The 19,934-nt window shown below is 50.7% G+C and overlaps 1 protein-coding gene across 13 annotated transcripts in view; it reads left to right on the forward strand.

Annotated features, from left to right (window-relative positions):
* MROH7 (maestro heat like repeat family member 7) overlaps nt 1–19,934 on the forward strand; it is an 84,393-nt gene that overhangs the window by 60,048 nt on the left and 4,411 nt on the right. For 10 of the 13 annotated variants that reach the window (XM_054236285.2, XM_078331940.1, XM_078331941.1 and 7 more), the window contains 7 exons: nt 3,418–3,608; nt 9,494–9,631; nt 12,376–12,490; nt 16,720–16,860; nt 17,827–18,006; nt 18,767–18,922; nt 19,300–19,422. In XM_054236285.2, coding sequence (XP_054092260.1) covers nt 3,418–3,608; nt 9,494–9,631; nt 12,376–12,490; nt 16,720–16,860; nt 17,827–18,006; nt 18,767–18,922; nt 19,300–19,422 — 1,044 coding nt within the window. The remainder of the gene's footprint in view (nt 1–3,417; nt 3,609–9,493; nt 9,632–12,375; nt 12,491–16,719; nt 16,861–17,826; nt 18,007–18,766; nt 18,923–19,299; nt 19,423–19,934) is intronic. The other 3 variants (XM_078331942.1, XM_078331945.1, XM_035251596.3) reach the window with 3 other exon arrangements.

A 19,934-nucleotide genomic window follows, 5' to 3' on the forward strand; every position in this document is an offset into this window, starting at 1 on the left:
TCACAGACAGTTTAAATCCTTGTTTTGGCTGGGCATGGTGGCTCATGCCTGTAATCCCAGCACTTTGGGAGGCTGAGGCAGAAGGTCACTTAAGGCCAGGAGTTTGAGGCCAGCCTGGGCAATATAGCAGGACCCCTTCTCTATTAAAAAAAAAATCCTGCATGACCATTTTGTGACCTAGGTAAGTCACTTCACCTCTACGAGGCTGTTTCTACCTATGTGAATAGAAATAGTATCTTTCTCATATGACCGCGATGAAGGTTATGTGACATCACACATTCATTCATTTAGGTGGCACAAAATGTTTAAGTACTTCTTACTGTCACACTCCAAGCTTGACCCAGGGAACACAGAGGGAAAGGCAGCTCTGATTCAGGAAGCTGGCCAGGCCAAAGAGATAGATTTCAGTCTGCCTCTATCCCCACCATGCCAGCTGGGGAATACCCCTGCTTACTTCCTGCTTCTACTCCTGCCCCTCCAATCTGTACGGCAGCCAAAAAGTATTTGACAAATGCACGTCTCCTCTTCTCGGCTCCTTCCATGGCTTTTTTTTTTTTTTTTTTTGAGACAGAATCTTGCTCTGTCCCCAGGCTGGAGTGCGGTGGCACAATCTCAGCTCACTGCAACCTCTGCTTCCCAGGTTCAAGCGATTCTCCTGCCTCAGCCTCCTGAGTAGCTGGGACTACAGGCGTGCACCACCATGTCCAGCTAATTTTTGTATTTTTGGTAGAGACAGGGTTTCACCATGTTGGCCAGGCTGGTCTTGAACTCCTGACCTCAGGTGATCCACCCACCTTGGCCTCCCAAAGTGCTGGGATTACAGGCGTGAACCACCGCACCTGGCCCCTTAATGGCTTTTCATTGTCCCCGAGAGTGACACAGTGCTCCTACCTGTGGTGAAGGCCCTGCATCCCTGGCCAGCCTCCCCATACTCCAGCCTCACGGGTCTTTGTCAGAAGTTCAGCCATGCTACCTTGTCACAGGGCCTTTGCACATGCTGTTTCCTCTACCTAGGATGCTCTCCACCAAGCTAACTTCTCATCCGTCGGCTCTCAACTCCAGCATCGCTTCCTCAGGGAAGTCCTCCTTGAACTCCCTGACCCTGGTCAAATCTGTCCATGGTATATTTTGCTTCGCATATTTTGTATGAGGAGTTTACCCCAGCTGTGATTTGACAATCCCGTGGACCATGCTTTGGTTTATCTGTGACATGCATGAAGACAATGCCGTCCTGCTGTGCTCACCACGATATCCCCAGTATCTGGCATACACCTGGCACATAGTAAGCACTCAAATGTTTTTGTTGGGCTGATTTATTTCTTCATCAAATGTTTAGTGAGCACCTCCTATACTATGTGCCAAGCATACTTGTAGGTTCTGGGGATGCAGCAGCCAGGCATTTTGGTGGAGGAAAGCAAATAAAGATACAGTAGATGAAGGAGAGGCTGGTATTATCCCATTACAGAGGCGGATGCTCCTGCTCAGAGACATTCCGTGTCCCCCAAGGTCACATAGCTGGCAGTGGTGGTGCTAGGACTCAAACCCAGCACGTCTTCTGCTTCCAAATCCTGTGTTTCACCTCCGTATCTCTCTGCCTTTGTCCTTTAGCTCTGAATTCTGTGCATAAGGCACCCACACTCCTTCCCTTGTAATTTGGGCATTCATCTTCTTCTATAATTGGTGTATGTTAGTGTATTCTTCAGTCACTGATTTGTGCTTCTTGTTCAGCAAGCATAGTTTAAGCATGGATAAATCCTGAACTCATTCTGATCTTATGACTCTAATAAATTATTTGAGCAAGATAGAGCCAAGAGCAGAGCCGGGTGGCACATCACTAGAGACTTTTCCCTTACACCACAGACTGTGTTCTTTGGATGTAATCATTAGCTTTGGGCTGCTGAGAAAGTACAAGGGCTTTGAGCCGGAGAGACTTGCCTTAGCTCTGCCACTGCCTCACTGTAGAACCGTGGTCAGTCACTTCCCCTCTCCAGCCTTGGTATTTCTATCTGTAAGACTGGCTGTAATCACGCCTGCTTTGTCTATCTTACTGTTGAGAAAGGGGAGATAGTGTATGTGGAAGAATTTCTTAAGCTGTAAAGTACAAATTAACTGCCATCCATTGTTCTCATCCAGCCCATGTTAGGGCACTTTTCTCTGAGGAAATGTGCCAGGGATCCTTTCACTTTGCAGTTAAATGCTTTCCAGATATGAATGGAGGCTTTTTTTTTTTTTTGAGACCGAGTCTCGCTCTATTGCCCGTTGTTGGAGTGCAGTGGCGCAATCTCAGCTCACCACAACCTCCGCCTCCTGGGTTCAAGTGATTCTCATGCCTCAGCCTCCCGCAGAGCTGGGACTATAGGTGCTCGCCACTGCGCCTGGATAAGTTTTGTATTTTCAATAGAGAAGAGGTTTTGCCATGTTGGCCAGGCTGGTCTCAAACTCCTGACCTCAAGTGATCTGCCCACCTCGGCCGCCCAAAGTGTTGGGATTACAGGTGTGAGCCACTGCACCTGGCCTGCATGGAGTCTTAATGGCACAGCTCAAACCATTTATTTCTAAAGCATGCTTACCTTTGCCCTCTCATTCAGGCTCTAACACTCCTGTGGGGCTGGCTGGATGATGACCAGTGACTCCACTTTTCAGAGACCTGAGGCTCAGAGGCACCAGTGAGTGATAGAGCCAGAATGAGCCATGAGTCCTGTGACTCCAGCCTGTCATCCACCCCCCACCCCCTAGTATTGCCCTCTTGGCAGTTAGAGAGGACTTGGTGGGCCAAGTATGAGGGTGGGCCCAGGCCAGGTCCAGAGCTGGACTGGCAGGTGGAGAAGCTGCCCGTGGTTGACAGCCCTTGGGGGCAGAGCTGGCACTTGAGCCAGGCTCTCGCTCAAGGCTGCTGTTGTTTTTCTTGGGTGTTGGCCTCATGGGGATGGGGATAAGGACAGCATAGCGTAATGGCCCAGGACGAAGAGGCCAGCCTGTGCCCCTCACATTCTGTATGCTTGTGTTGTGAATGAAGAAGAGGCAGAGCATGCCATAGCCAGTATCTGAAAACCTGGATTCAAGTTCTACCTCTGCCCCAAGAGGCTGGTGACCTTGACCTGGCAGCTTCACCCCTCTGAGTCTTGTCTCCTAGCCCAAAAAATGAGAACGAGATTCTTTACCATTCTTTGCAGATTGCATAAACATCAAAGCCCTGGACCAAAACTAAGGGTTGGACTGTTGCCCTTGCTGTGGGACAGGGCCTACCCAGAGAGCCAGAGGTCTGGAGCTGTGGGGTGGGGATCCCAGCTTCCCCAGGCTGGGCCAGACGACAGCAAAGACCCAGGTGCTACTTCCCAGAGAGGCAGTCCAGGCTCCAGCCAGGAGTGCTGGGAAGATGGGCCGGGACGTCCCAGCAGCCTCCCCTCTACTCCTTAGGCAGCCAGTGGCCTGTGCGAGCTCCTGTCTGTCAACAGCTGCATGGGCCGTGTGCGGCGCATCTACCCCCAGCTGCTCCTGGCCCTGCTCGTTCAGGTCCATTACCACATCGGCCTCAACCTGCCTGGCTGCATGTCTCCTTCCAGGGACACCAAGAAGGACACACAGCCCTCTGCCTTCGTACCTGTGCGGTATGCTCTGCCGTCTCTCTTGACCCTGCTGTCCCTGGTGGTGGGAAGGGCCATCTATCCGGAGCCTCCAAAAGTCTCCAGGGCAATCGATCAATAGAAATTAGCTTTGGGACTAGAAGAGAAAACAGAAGCACACTTTTATTAGAGCCAATAATTCATTCAACAACTGTTTTTGAGTACCTGCTCCGTGCATCATACACTGTGCTTAGTCTGGATCACAGAGAAGAATCAGCCCTCCCCAAGGATCTGACTCTTTAATTTTTCTTCCTTCCTCCCTAGAGATGTTATTTATATTATGTTTGTATCCAAGGCCCGAACACTTTATTTTATTATTATTATTATTTTTTGAGATGGAGTCTTGTGCTGTCACCCAGGCTGGAGTGCAGTGGCAGGATCTTGGCTCACTGCAACCTTATGCCTCCTGGGTTCTAGCAATTCTCCTGTCTCAGCCTCCCGAGTAGCTGGGACTACAGGTGCGCACTACCACACCCCGCTAATTTTTGTATTTTTAGTAGAGATTGGGGTTTCACCATGTTGATCAGGCTGGTCTCCAACTCCTGACCTTGTTATCAACCTACCTCAGCCTCCCAAAGTTCGGGGATTACAGGCATGAGCCACTATACCCGGCCATTTCTTTTCTTCTTTTTCTTGAGAAAGGGTCTCACTCTGTTTCCCAGGATGGAGTGCAGTGGTGCAAACATGGCTCACTGCAGCCTTGACCTCCCAGGCTCAAGCAGTCCTCCCACCTCAGCCTCTCAAGTAGCTGGCACCACAGGCATGTGCCACCACACCTAGCTCATTAAAAAGAAAAAAATTTTTAGGCTGGGTGCAGTTGCTCACCCCTGTAATCCCAGCACTTTGGGAGGCTGAGGCGGGCAGATTGCTTGAAGTCAGGAGTTCAAGACCAGCCTGGCCAATATGGTGAAACCCTATCTCTACTAAAAATACAAAAATTGTCCAGTTGTGGTGGTGGGCACCTGTAATGCCAGCTGCTCAGGAGGCTGAGGCAAGACAGTCACTTGAACCTGGGAGGTAGAGGTTGCAGTGAGCTGAGATTGCAGGCATTGCACTCCAGCCTGGGTGTCACAGAGAGAGTCCGTCTTAAATTTTTTTTTTTTTTGGTAGAGATAGGGTCTTACCATGTTGCCCAGGCTGGTCTCAAACTCCTAGGCTCAAGTGATCCTCCAGCCTTGGCCTCCCAAAGTGCTATATGAGCCACCACGTCTAGCCCAAAAATGTTTAATTTTTATGTAGCCAAGTTTATTGGTCTTTTCTTCTTTGACTTCTATTGTGTGTTATGTACAGAAAGGTGCATTTAGAGAGGCAGAGGGCAAGAAGTCATGTAGGTGGGCTTGAGTCTGAAGGTCTTGGATTTAATCCTGATGTCATCACCTAGAACGTTGTATTTTGGGAAAATGAGTTTTACCTCTTGGCTGTTGGTTTCCTTGCCTGTGAAATGGGTAAATGATTCCTGCCCCATAGGTGTGCTGTGAGGACCAGATAGGATCACATCCCAGCAAGACCCCATTGCCAGCAGCACAGCCAGTTTCCCTCCCCTCCTGCTCGAGCATCACCCAGAAAGCTGACCCAGAAAGCTGACAGGCTCTGGTGAAAACACAAGGGGGAAAAAAAGGAGGGTCTGGCGGGGGAGGAGGAATACGTATGGGAAAGAGTTCTTGACCTTGGAGTGATGAAAGGTATGACCTGCCAATGCAGAGGGCGTGGCTCAGCTGAGGACATTGAGATGCTGAAGGAGGGCCCAAGTATCCACCTCACCTTGGCATCTCAGAAGCAGCCTCAGAGGCAGAAAAAGCAGAGGCAGGCATGTGTCAGGCTGAAAGGGGCTAGAAAAGCCATGTAATGTAGTGGGCTAAATGGTGGCCCTCAAAAGACGTGTCTGCCCAGAACCTATGACTGTGACCTTATTTGGAAAAAGGGTCTTTGCAGGTATAATTAAGGATCTCAAGTTGAGGTCCTCCTGGATTAACCAAATGGGCACTGAATCCAATGCCAAGTGGCTTTATAAGGCAAAGAGAGGCCCAGACACAGGGGAGAAGGCTAGTGAAGACACAGAAAGTGAGTGATGGGGTCACAAGCCAAGGAGTGCTGGGAGCCACCAGAAGCCAGAAGAGGCAAGGAAGGATTCTCTCCTGGCCTCTTCAGAGGGGTGTGGCACAGGCTGGCACCTTGATTTTTTGATATCTGGCCTCTAGAACTTCGAAAGATTATGTTTCTGTTGTTCTGAGCCACCAGGTTGTGGTGATTTGTTATGGGAAATGAATCCTCTCGGCTATGGCACCGGAGCCAATTGGCGGTGCTCCAGACGGTAGTGATGAGGTGGAATAGCTCCACCGGGTGTCCGCACACACAGGCGGTCACTTCCTCCCGAGAGGAGAGGCAGACTCTGGTAATGAGTGCAACAATTACCTCTGCAAACAGTCTCAGGTTTGAAGCAGGAGCGGGGAGTGGCCTGAGAGCTTGTCCTGTGAAGCCCTATTTCTGTGCCTTCCAGGAGGGTGAAACTTTCAGCAGCCCTGGCCTTTAAAGCAGCTCCAGCTGGGTGCAGTGGCCCATGCCTGTAACTATAGTGCTCTGGGAGGCTGAGGCGGGAGAATCACTTGAGGCCAGGAGTTTGAGACCAGTCTGGGCAACATGGCGAAACTCCATCTCTCCAAAAAATAAAAAATTAGCCAGGTGTATGGTCCCGGTTACTTGGAAGAATAAGGCAGGAGGGTCGCATGACCCCAAGAGGTCAAAGCTGCAATAAGCCATGTTTGTGCCACTGCACTCCAGCCTGGGTGACAGAACTAGACCCTGTCTCAAAAAAAAAAAAAAAAAAAAAGAAAGCAGCTCCTTGTCAGATCAATCATTGGCTCTGGCATCCCAGCACAGGGACAGAGGATGAATATTTCAAGGTGTCCCTTGCTCCACTCTGCTGAGAAAGCCTTTTAGAAGGGTAAAATTGCAGAGTAAGTGTCTGGGGCCACCAGAGCTGCCCACCACCCACAGCACAGCCCTCCTCCCAAGAGTTTCAACTCTATTTTTTCACCAAGCAGCACAGGCGCCGTTTGGGTTGGTTCAGGTATAACCTTGGGAGTGGGATGAGAAGGCAGGGAAGCGTGGTCCGGCACTTGGGGTCAGGGTGGGAGGGAGGGGAGGCCTCGGGAGGAAGGGGATCAGAAATGATCCTAGGTTCCCTAGGATCACTTTTGTGAAAACATGAAGTTGATTGAGGGAGTGAGGTGAAACGACAGAGAGGACGAACTCTGAATGATGCAGTTCTGAGTTCAGAAGCTTTGGTCTAAGTACATATTCATCACACCGCACAAATGAGGCCTGGGAGGTGGGCCAAGCCATGGCTATCTGGAACCTCTAAGTCAGGTCATTCCTCTGACCTTTAGAGCTCAATCTGTGCCCAGGCCAGTTTATGAGAAGGTGTCCCGAATGATGACCCTGGAGGTAGGGACACAAAGGGAGGGGAGGGTGGTTCCGTCACTGGAGGAACATGGGCAGGACGCTCATTCTGTCTTAGCTGAAGGTGTTAATGTCCGAACTTGAAGACACCTTTCTTTTTTTCTTTTTTTTTTGAGATGTTTTGCTGTTACCCAGGCTGGAGTGCAATGGCACGATCTCAGCTCACTGTAACCCTCTACCTCCTGGGTTCAAGCAGTCCTCCTACCTCACCCTCCCGAGTAGCTGGGATTACAGGCAGATACAACCATGTCTAGCTAATTTTTTGCATTTTTAGTATAGATGGGGTTTCTCCATGTTGGTTAGCCTGGTCTCAAGCTCCTGACCTCATGCTATTGGCCCACCTTGGCCTCCCAAAATGTTGGGATTACGGGCGTGAGCCACTGCACGGGGCCCAACAACCTTTCTTCTCTAAACAAAAACTTGTACATCTCAGCTTAGCCATTCAGCCAGTACTTGCAGTTTTGGGGAAGAGGGAGGAGAATGGCATGGGAGAATTGGACAGGTTGGGAGCCTGCCTGTCTTTCTCCTTGCCTTTTGTTTGTAACTCTGAATGCTGGAGGCATTGCCTGTAGGGGGCTATCATTGACAGCACACATTTCAAAGAATAGGCACAGAGGCTGAATGATTCCAAAAGCTCTGCCCTCAGAAGAAGCTTTTATTTTCACACTGGATCAATATTTATTACAAAAGTAAAAACATGAAAACGAAGGGCAAACTTCTGAGGATTACCTGATTACTTAAGGCCTTTCTTTTGAATCATGAGAGCCACCAGCTCTCAGTATCATCTGAGGTATGTCCACAAAGTGTGCCGTAAACTCTTTCAGCAAATGTTTAGGTTTCTGGAAAACTTGGTTTAAATGTAAGCTCTATTCTATACAGTGTCAGTTTTTATTTATTTATTTTTTTAAAATTTTTTATTGGATTATAGGTTTTGGGGTACATGAGCAGAGCATGCAAGACAGTTGCGTAGGTACACACATGGCAGTGTGCTTTGCTTTTCTTCTCCCCTTCACCCACATTTGGCATTTCTCCCCAGGCTATCCCTCCCCACCTCCCCCTCCCACTGGCCCTCCCCTTTTCCCCCCAATAGACCCCAGTGTTTAGTACTCCCCTTTCTGTGTCCATGTGTTCTCATTTTTCATCACCCACCTATGAGTGAGAATATGCGATGTTTCATTTTCTGTTCTTGTGTCAGTTTGCTGAGGATGATGTTCTCCAGATTCATCCATGTCCCTACAAACGACACGAACTCATCATTTCTGATTGCTGCATAATATTCCATGGTGTATATGTGCCACATTTTTCCAATCCAGTCTATTATCAATGGGCATTTGGGTTGATTCCAGGTCTTTGCTATTGTAAACAGTGCTGCAATGAACATTCGTGTACATGTGTCCTTATAGTAGAACGATTTATAGTCTCAGTTTTTATTTTAATAAAGTGTATATAGGCCGGGCGCAGTGGCAAACGTCTCTTATCCCAGCACTTTGGGAGGTGGGAGGATCACTTGAGACCAGGAGTTTGAGACCAGCTTGGCCAACATGGGGAAACCCCGTCTCTACTGAAAATACAAAAATTAGCTGGGCGTGGTGGCAGGTGTCTGTAATCCCAGCTACTTGGGAGGCTGAGGGATGAGAATCTCTTGAATCTGGGAGGCGGATGTTGAATGAGCTGAGATCATGCCACTGTACTCCAGCTTGGGTGACAGAGTGAGACTCCGTCTTAAAAAAAAATAAGAGAGAGAGAGAGAGAGAGAGTGTGTGTGTGTGTGTGTGTGTGTGTAAAACTACAAACCTCTGTATGATACATCTACTTGTATAAATCACATGTATGAACATGTAGAGCCCTGCCAGGCATAGAGGAAGTAGCATGTCAGCACCCTCCCAGGCCTTCTTTGGCTCACTCCAGAGCTTGACAAGCACTGGCCGGAGCCCCAGTCTGGTCAGTTGGAGAGTCATAAAAGGTCCCCAGGGGCTGCTGCTGGGCATCCAGTTTGAGAATCACTCCTTAAGTGTCCTGAGCTGGAGAGGGACTCGGCCCAGATAGGAGACTGAGAGTGAGCAGAGAGGCTGCTGCCACTCCCATGGGGAGTGGAGGGTGAGAGGGAGGCTGATCCTGGGAACCTGGGAAAGCCCAGTTCAGCCTCTCCCTCCAGTAAACAGGCTCGGGAGGAATCTAAGGGTAAAAGCACAGTAGTCATAGGGAGGAGACTTTGCTTCTGTTTCCTCTCTGGTTCTAAAAGCTAATGACTATTTGTAAAAAGTCACCCTTTGGGAATACACTGAATGCCCCTACCTAACATGGTGGAGAACAGTTTGTCAGGCCAGATGGCAGGAGAGGCCGGGGTGGAGGGAGGCCTGGCCTGCCAGAGCGCGGGTAGGCGTGAGGTCTCAGTTGTCTTGTCTTGGCAGCTGGGTGGTGAAAGTGGTGAAAACCCTGCTGCTGAAGATGGGCTGCTCTTATGAGACCACGTTTCTGGAGGAGCAGGGTGGCTGGGAGCTCATGGAGCAGGCGGAGAGCCACCACCGCGGAGTGGCCCTGCTGGCAAGGTGAGGCCCAGGACCACTTTGGGGTTGGGGTGGGAGGGAGCAGGATGGGGACCTCAGGATCTTCAGATGGACTTGGGTTTGCATCTTTCTCAGGGCAAGACCCTTTGCTCCGTCTGTCGCCTCTTCTCCACAACTGGGAGGGTGCTATCTTTCTCAGCAGGTAGACAGTACAAATGCAAAAGACGGCACTCACTCTTCAGAGGTCCTTGGCAGTTGTAGCATGCTTAGGTCACTCCCAGAGCTCCTTTCCTTACTGCATTATGAGTTTAGTTCCCTTACCAATACAGAAACGGTAGTGTAACCGAGTGGTTGAGGTGTGGCCATGGAAATGGCCTGACTGCATTTGAGCCCCAGCTTGACACTTGCCAGCTGTGTGACCTGGGGCAAGTTACTTGCCTCTGAGTCTCCACTCTCCCTCAATAGCATGGAAATAATAGTCAGACCTACCTCTGAGGGTGGGGTGAGGATTAATTAAAGTACTCTGAACGGGCTGGGCGAGGTGGCTCATGCCTGTAATCCCAGCACTTTGGGTGTTTGAGGGAGGTGGATCATCTGAGGTTAGGAGTTCAAGAGCAGCCTAGACAACATGGTGAAACCCCATCTCTAACGAAAATACAAAACTTAGCCAGGTGTGGTGGCATGCACCTGTAGTCCCAGCTACTCCGGAGGCTGAGGCACGAGAATCGCTTGAATCCAGGAGGTAGAGGTTGTAGTGAGCTGAGATTGCGCCATGCACTCCAGCCTGAAAAAAAAAGTACTTTGTACAGCCCCTGGCATATGGTAAGAGCTCTACACAGGCTAATTTTTTAGTATAGTTATAGTAACTGGTGCGGGAGGGATGATTAACACATATTTTGCACAGGAACGTGCCAAGTCTGGAGAGGAATTGTCATGTGTCACACAGGCAGGAAGTGGCGGAACTTGGTTACCTGCTGACCCAGACCAAAGCTCTTCCCCGGGCCACGCACAGCTTCCCATGGAGTCAAGAGGAAGCAATTGATTCCAATGCTGTGCCTCCTGCAGGAGCGCCTGCTTCTTAGCTCCGCACCCTGAGTGCTCCTGGTGGTGCTTTCCCCAGGGTCTCAGGATACGATCACATTTGTTGAGCACTTACTATGCTCTAGGCACCATGCAGAGAGCCGTCACATGGATGATCCCATTTGATCCTCACCATGACCAATGAAATAGCACTTTTATTACCCTTTATTTATTTATTTATTTATGTCAAGGCAGAGTCTCACTCTGCTGCCAGGCTGGAGTACAGTGGGCAATCTCCGCTCATTGCAACCTCTGCCTCCTGAGTCCAGGTGATTCTCCTGCCTCAGCCTCCTGAATAGCTGGGATTATAGGCGCCCACCACCATGCCTGGCTAATTTTTGTATTTTAGTAGAGACAGGGTTTCACTATGTTGGCCAGGATGGTCTGAAACTCCTGATCTCAGATGATCCACCTGCCTTGGCCTCCCAAAGCATTAGGATTATAGGCCTGAGCCATGGCCCCTGGTGAAATAGTACCATTATTATCCCAGCGTTACACATGAGGAAACAGAAGCCCAGAGAAATTATGTCTTTCCCCAGGTCACACAGCTATTGCTGGGGTCAGGATTTGAACCCAGCTGTCTCATTCCAGACTCCATGCGTGCTTGCCAGACTGCAGTGGGTTCACTGATTGATGGTGCACAATGCAGTCTTCCTCAGACTTGAGTGTGCAACAGAATCAACTGCTGGGCCTATTAAGACGTTGGTTGCTGTGCCCCTGCTCTAACAGTTCCTGCTTAGTAGGTCTAGGATGGTGCACCTGTTTTTTGAGCTGGAGTCTCACTCTGTCCGCCAGGCCTGATGGGTAAGCCAGGTTCACCTGGATTCCTGTGTTCCCAGGATTTTCCCAGGCAACATACAGTGGCCTGATGTTGGCTCTCTGCAACCTCTGCCCTCCTGGGTTCAAGTAATTCTCCTGCCTCAACCTCTCAAGTAGCTGGGATTTCAGGCATGTGCCACCACACCTGGCTAATTTTTTTGTATTGTGAGTAGAGACGGGTTTTCACCATGTTGATCGGTCAGATCTCAAACTCCTGACCTCAAATGATCTGCCTGCCTCACCGTCCTGAAGTGGATGGGTGTGAGCTACGGTGCCTGGCCTGGGATGGCGCACTTCTAAGAAGCTCCCAGCTGATGCTGATACTCTGGGTGGGTGGGGGTGGCACTTAGAGGACCACTGGTTTAGTAGAATGAACAAGGCAGCTGGAATACGAGCCCTTGGCTGGAGCTCCAGCCCTGCCATTTTCTAGCTCTGTGACCACAGGCAGTTCACACTTAGAGCCTCTGTTTCCTCGTCTATGAAATGGGGATAATAATAGTGACCTGCTTGGAAGGATCGGGTGTAGTCACAATGTGAAGTGGGCCTGCTGCTTGGTGCTTGGCGAGTGGGCTCACATCCTCTCCTTCCTCTCTCTGCGGCCTGACATGGTCCTGTGCGGTTGAGGGCCTTCAGCCTGTCTCTCTCACTGATGTGTGCTGTGCCCTAGGCAAGTCTCTTTCCCCCTCTGGGCTTCAGTTTCTTCATCTGTAAAATGAAGCAGTTAAACTAGATGACCTCTGAGATCCCACCCAGGTAGAAAATCCTGGGAACGCAGGAATCCAGGTGAACCTGGCTTACCCAGGATTTCCAGTGTCACAAGCAACCCTACCCGGCAGGTGCCCCTGAGGCTGGAGACCTGAGGAAGTGCTCCCCCTTCCCACCCCCAGGGCCATGGTGCAGTACTCCTGCCAGGAGCTGTGCCGCATCCTCTACCTGCTCATCCCGCTCCTGGATCGAGGCGACGAGAAGCACAAGATAACGGCCACTGCCTTCTTCGTGGAGGTACCAACCGGGGCAGCGGGCGTGCAGCGGGGCTCCTGCTGGGCCTCGGTTCACAACACACTCACTTCTCCTATGTAAACACACTTCACAGTTCACAAGGCCTTCCCATGGGCATGATTCCTCTTGACTACGATGACCCTGTTGCTCTCCCTTCCTCCCCTCCCTGTCTCTCCGCCCTTTACCCCATTCCACTCTTAACCAGACTTCCCTAGGAGGACCCAGGCAACCACCAGCCTTTGCTGGATACCTCTGTGTGTCAGGTGCCAGAGATATAAACGTGAACTTGACTCTACTCTGCCCTCAAGGAATTCTTCGTGTGGCAGGGGACACAGAGGACACCCCAGTTATAACTTGGGGATGGTGCCAGTGAATAACTTGGGCTATGATGGGGCCTTCCAGGCTGTGTGGGGAGACAAGTGACTTGAGGGAGGGAGGTAAGGATCAGGGAGGAGGGGCTTCCTGGAGGAAGTGACAGCTCAGCTGAGTGTGCATTGGGGAGGTGCTGGGGAGAGATGAGTCAGGAGAAGTTGGTAGTGACAGACCCAGAAGAGAGAGGCGTGCTAGTAATAATAGCTAATATTTACTGAGCACTTACTATCTTCCAAGCGTGCCCTAGGAGCTTTACACACTGATTCATTTTGTCTCCTACTAATCCTATGACTCAGATACTATTCCATGCCCCATTTTAGAGAAAAAAACCCGAGGCATTGATTTAAGAAACTTTCCCAAGACCACACAGCTTGTAAGCGGCAGATCCAGGATTCAAAGCCAGACATTTGGGCTCTAAAACCCTCCCCTTTCCTTTTAGTTTTTAAAAAATTGTGGTAAAATGTACATATAAATTTGCCATTTTAACCAGGTGTCCAGTTCAATGACATTAATACATTTATATTCTTATGCAGCCATCACCGCCATCCATTTCCAGAACCTCTCTATCTTTCACTACTGAAACTCTACACCCACTAAGCACAAACTCCCCGTTCCGCCTCCCCCAACCCCTAGTCACCCTACTCTACTCTCCACCTCTGCGAATTTGCCTATTCTAGGTATCTTATAGAAATGAAAGCATACAGTATTTGTCCTTTTGTGTCTGGCTGTTTCCCTGAACATAATGTCTTCAAGATTTATCAATGTTGCTGCATGTGTCAGAATTTTCTTACTTTTTTCTTGAGATGGAATCTTGCTCTGTTGCTCAGGCTGGAGTGCAGTGGCGCGATCTCAGCTCACTGTAACTTCCACCTCCCAGATTCAAGCAATTCTTCTGTCTCAGCCTCCCGAGTAGCTGGGGTACAGGCAAGTGCCACCATGTTTGGCTAATTTTCATATTTTTAGTAGAGGTGGGGTTTCCACATGTTGGCCAGGTTGGTCTTGAACTCCTTACCTCAAATGATCTGCCCGCCTTGGCCTCCCAAAGTGCTGGGATTACAGGTGTGAGCTGACATGCCTGGCGAAAATTTCTTTACTTTTTAAGGCTGAATAATATTTCATTGCATGTACATGACACATTTTGTTTATCCATTTGTCTGCTGACTGACAGTGTAAAACCCGCTTTTTGGCTTGCGTAGTTCTTGTGACCTGATGGTTGTCATGAGGCAGGTCTGCGCTATCACCAGGGCCTGTATAGTGAGGCTTAGAGGCAAGAGGCTCACTGTCTGCTTTGATAGTGTGAAAGTTAAGGAAGGCTTCCTGGAGGAGGTGACATTTAAGCTGAGCCTTAACAGGTAAGTAAAGTTCGCCAAATGAACAGGAGGCAGCATGGGCATCCTAGGTACTTTTGTCATCTTTTCTGCCTCTCCAGGTGAGCTGTGAGTTGGGAGAAGGGACCATGTCATGTTGGCATTGCATTCCCAGGTCCAGCTTTAGGAGGGCCCCAAGAAGTGGGAATGGGATGGATGAATGAGTGCCTGAATAAATACTGCCTGGCCCTGCAGGTACCAGCAAAATGTGTCACCTCCGGGGAGAACAAACCTGGCCTTGGAATTGGGAGTCCTGGGTTCCAGCCCCAGCTCCACCCAGTTCTAACTCCAATTTCCCTGACCATGGTGAGGGAAAAAGAAAGGGAAAGCTCCATTTCTTCCAGGCTTTCAAATGTTATCTCACTAATCCGCACAGCAACTCCGCAGAGAAGGAATCGTGACACTCATGCTTAGGTGAGTTAAGGCGTATTTTTTCAAGGTCACAGAGCTCAGAGAGTCCAGAGAAATTCAGAACAAGCCTGCCTGACATGGTCCTTTATTTTGGTCAGCCTCTTGGGAGAGGTATTCTAAGTCTGTGAGTGGCAGCCACACAGGTTCTTGAGGGAGACGGGGAAGGCTGGATCTTGCCAGACCTTATGGGGCATTCCCGTGTCCACTGCAAGGTCAGGGACTCTAGGTTTAACTTGTCCCCAGCATTCCTCGGACTCCTCTTAGAACAGTGCCTGGCACATAGGAAGTGCTCTCTGTGAGTCAGTTAAATTGCCTTTAGAGTTCTGTGACTGTTTTCTGTGTCTCCAGTGCCCAGCCCAGAGGCGGTGTACAGCAGGCCTGAATATTGGTGGTGTAAATGGGTGGAGGGTGGGGGATGGGTGGAGCCCCTCCTTTTCCGCCTCCTGCCCTGGTGACCTGTCCTGCCTCTCCTCCAGCTCTGCCTCTCTCTAGCTCTTTCCTCCCACATGCAGACACATGGGCTCCACAGTCACAGGAGATGTCAGGCAAGGGCACAGAGGGGAGAAGTGTTTATGAGGGGACCCCAGCAGCCATCCAAGACCTGTTGGCTGCTGTAGGTGGGGAGGGTGGTGAGGGAGAGGAGGGGGATGAGGGTGAGGCCGGTGTGCAGCTTGGATGATGGGGGTGCTGGTAGTGCTACCCCTGCCACGGGGACTATAGGAGGAGGGTACTCCTAAGGAGGAAAGGAGCCAAGTTTCTTTTCTTTTTTTGTGATGGAGTCCTGCTCTGTCACCAGGCTGGAGTGCAATGGCGCCATCTCGGCTCACTGCAACCTCCACCTCCCGGGTTCAAGTGATTCTCATGCCTCAGCCTCCTGAGTGGCTGGAATTACAGGCACGTGCCACCATGCTGGGCTAATTTTTGTAGTTTTAGTAGAGACGGGGTTTCCCCATGTTGGCTGGGCTGGTCTTGAACTCCTGATTTCAGGTGATCCACCCACCTCAGCCCCTCAAAGTGCTGGGATTACAGGTGTGAGCCACCTCTACTGGTCTCTTTTTCTTTCTTTCTTTTTTGGGGTGAAGTCTCTCTCTGTCGCCCAGGCTGGAGGGCAGTGGTGTGATCTTGGCTCACTGCAACCTCTACCTCCTGGTTTCAAGTGATTCTCCTGCCTCAGACTCCCAGGTAGCTGGGGTGTGTGCCACCATGCCTGGCTAATTTTTGTGTTTTTAGTAGAGATGTGGGTTTCACTATGTTGCCCAGGCTGGTCTCAAACTCCAGACCTCAAGTGACCCACCCACTTCAGCCTCCAGAGTAGCTGGGATTGCAGGCACATGCCACCACACCGGGCCTGAGCCAAGTTTCCTGTTGGACCTGAACTCATGCAGCATGCAACCCCTGAACACATATTCCACACCAGAGTTAATGTTAGTTAACAGGGACCCGAGGAGGAACAATTCAGGTTTTGTCCTGGGGAAGCCCCCTGCTGGATAGGGAAGGTGGATGGAGGCACGGAAGGTTTCCAGGTGTCGCCTCAGGAGGAAGTCCAGGGCACTGAGGGGCCCAGGGAAGGAGGCAGTCAGCCTAAATGAGGCCAGGGGCAAAGTCAAGACTAGCTTGAAGGCTCTGAGTTTTGGATGGAGCCCTGGGAGGTGGAGGGGTCAGAGTAGAGGTGGGCATCCCAGCAGAAGGGCATTTTGCTAGCACAGAAAGGGTGGAACAGCCTGAGTGATTCAGGGAATGGGACAGCGTGGTTGGAAGCTGGCTGGCTGGTGGTGAGGGTGTGGGCTGGAGGGTGGGCATGCTGCTGTGAAATGAGGCACGGGGCAGGCAGGGCCGATGGGAAAGGCAACAACAGGGAGTCACAGGGGCTCGGAGCTGGAGAGTGACACACTCGGCTTTGCCATGTGGTGCTGATGGACATCAGACAGAGACTTCTAGCAATCTTTTGGTTGTCAGTTTTCCAAGTCTGAAGCTCCAGGCAGAGCTGAGCCTGGGTATCCAATGTGCACTCCCAGTACATGGGAAGCCGGGGCCTGCCCTGCCCCCCTCAGCCTCGGGAGTAATGACCCTTTGCTCCCACAGCTCCTCCAGATGGAGCAGGTGCGCCGGATCCCCGAGGAGTACTCTCTGGGGCGGATGGCAGAAGGCCTGAGCCACCGTGACCCCATCATGAAGGTGCTGTCCATCCGAGGCCTGGGCATCCTGGCACGCAGGACTGATAAGGTGAGTGGGAGGCAGAGGAAAGCCTGGCCCAGCCAGGTACTGGGCTGGAGAAAGAACAGAGTTTGTCCGTCATATTCCCTCAGAAGCCTGCAGCTGGAATCAGAGACCATTTCTAGCTCAGCCTCAGTTGCCCCATCTGTAAAATATATTCCTTAAAAAAATCTATATACTTTATTCCTTTTGAATAATTTCTAATCTAGGTTTTTCACAATGATTCTAAAGGCAGTATGTATAGGAAGGGCAAAGGGTGGCACAAGTGCTCCTTTTGTTTTTGAGATGGTATTTTGCTCTTGTTTCCCAGGCTGGCATGCAATGGAGCGATCTCGGCTCACCACAACCTCCCCGGGTTCAAGTGATTCTCCTGCCTCAGCCTCCCAAGTAGCTGGGATTACAGGCATGTGCCCCAGACCCAGCTAATTTTTTGTATTTTTTGTAGAGAAAGGGTTTCTTCATGTTGGTCAGGCTGGTCTTGAACTCCCGACATCAGGTGATCAACCTGCCTTGGCCTCCCAAAATGCTGGGACTACAGGCATGAGCCAACACGCCCAGCCAAGTATTCCTCTTTTACAGATCAGGAAACTGAGGCCCAGATTGTCGGTGCATCATTAGCATTTTCAGAAGTGCGTTGTTTTTCTCTACCAGCCACCATTGCAGCTCATGATGTGGCTGCTATGAAAGGACAGGACGTAGACTCAAAGCTAACAACCCAGCATGGCATTTACCTAGAGCCAAGGAAGAGGGTAGACAGCAAAGGGCTTCAGGGTCCTGGCTAAGGAGGCAGTCAGGCCAAAGAGGGCTTCGAGGAGCAGCAAGAGGTTGGGTGAGGGTATTCCAGGCCGGTGGAATAGGCCAAGGCCTCGGGGTGGGGATTGGGCCACCCAGTTCATTTCAGTGGAGCAGAGGCTGGGTCTCTTCCTACTTGCTAGCACAGGTAGGAGCCCCATCCCAAATGCTCCTGTCCCACAGACTGCCAAGGTGCAGGCCCTCCTGCCCTCCATGGTGAAGGGGCTGAAGAATGTGGATGGGATGCTGGTGGTGGAAGCGGTCCACAACCTCAAGGCTGTCTTCAAGGGGTGGGACCGGAAGCTGATGGACAGCACGGTCTATGTGGAGATGCTGCAGATCCTGCTGCTGCTCTTCAGCGACGTGAGGATCCCACAGAGTGAAGGCGCGGGAGGGATCGAGAGGGGTCCTCTACTCCCTCAGTGGCTGCAATGCCTCCTATGTCCCCATTGGGACCTGGGCAGGGTTGGGACAGCCCACGGGGAGGCACTTTGTCTGTACAAAAAGGTACACATCTTTTTGTAGTTTCCTTATTCTAACTGGTTCTGATGGAGGAAGCGCTTCTTTCATAATCAAGTCTCCCAAGAGAGGGTCATTTTATTGTGACTAGTTCATCTAGAGGGGGATTTTTTTTTTTTTTTGAGACAGGATCTTGCTCTGTCACCCAGGCTGGAGTACAGTGGCAAAATCCCAGCTCGACCTCCCTGGCTCAAGCAATTTTCCCACCTCAGCCTCTTTAGTAGCTGGGACTGTGGGCATGAACCGCCATGCCCAGCTAATTTTGTATTTTTTGTAGAGATGGGGGTCTCCCTATGTTGCCCAAGCTAGTCTTGAACTCCTGGACTCACATGATCCTCCCGCCTTGGCCTTCCAAAGTGCTGGGATTATAGGCATGAGCCACAGCAGCTGGCCAGTTTTTTTTTAAACAGTCCTAGCAGAGGAGGGGAGGGAGGCATTTTCCTACTTAGCACTCAGGTGCCTTTTAGGTTAGTGGGGGCCTGGCTGGGAAGAGTGTGGAGAGCTCCAGACCTAGTCTTGCATGAGGGGAACAATAGCTCTGGATCAGCTGTACTGAGTGGCCTCCTAGAGGAGGGACCCTCTCTGAGCCTTTGGTCTCCCCCAGTCACGAGAGGACGTGCGCTCCTCCTGCATCAACCTGTATGGGAAGGTGGTCCAGAAGCTCCGGGCACCACGCACCCAGGCCGTGGAGGAGCAGCTGGTCAGCACCTTGGTGCCCTTACTGCTGACCATGCAGGAGGGCAATGCCAAGGTGAGCCAGGTGAGTGTGCATGGGCCCTGGGCCCTCTACCTTTCCCTCGCACCCTGTGGGCGCACCTCCCTTTACGTTAACCACGCCAGAATTGTAAACAATCCTGGGGACAGTTATTTATGTCCCACCAGGTCTGTTTTCCAAAGGTGCCCACATCAGGATTCTTCCTCAATATGGCCAGCTTCTGGCCATAGCTGATGTATAAAAAAAGAAAAAGGTCCTAAATCAAGGGCCAGAGAAAAAGAAAATAATAGTAATTTTAAAAATTAAAAATGGTCAGCTTCACTCATACCATTTCAAATAGAAATTAATTTTTCAAAATCCCTTTTTCTGGACCACAGTCCGGCTGTCCACAGTTCTGATACTTTCTTCCTGTTGACTCCCAGAAATGTGTGAAGACCCTGTTCCGCTGTTCTTGCTTCATGGCTTGGGAGTTGCCAAAAAGAGCGTACAGCCGGAAGCCCTGGGACAACCAGCCACAGACCGTGGCCAAAATTTGCAAGTACCTTGTGAGTGCTCCAGGGAGTACAGTGGTTGCTTACAAGCGTGGCAGAGGTGGGGAACTCTGTGTCTCTCTTCCCTCTTTTTCCACCAGCATCCTGTTTCCATGACCAACTACAAGCTGTTGGCTCTGGAATGTTCATTTCTACCTCTGGCTTCTCTCCTGACTTCTAGTGTCCCCTGTTCAGTGGCTTCCTGCACACCTACCACGATAATCACTGGCACTTCAAGCTCAGTTTGTCTCTTTTGAGCCTGCACCTTTTCCTTTCAATTCCTCCCTTTCCCTCTAGATCCTCCAGGCAGAAACCTAGAATCATCTTGAACTCCTTCGTCTCCCTCACCCTCCACATTTGATCAATCTTAAATAACCCGAGTATCTTGGAATCTGCTTTTCTCTCCCACCCCGCCGCCATCATTGTCCTTAATTCAGGGGCAATGGGTGACTGGGGGAGACCAAAGGCTCACGAACACCCCTTTGTTGGGCTATTGGTCCAGCCACCCAAGGGGTCTCCCAGCCTTT

The sequence above is a fragment of the Callithrix jacchus genome, chromosome 7 (assembly GCF_049354715.1).
Source record: "Callithrix jacchus isolate 240 chromosome 7, calJac240_pri, whole genome shotgun sequence".
NCBI lineage: Eukaryota > Metazoa > Chordata > Mammalia > Primates > Cebidae > Callithrix > Callithrix jacchus.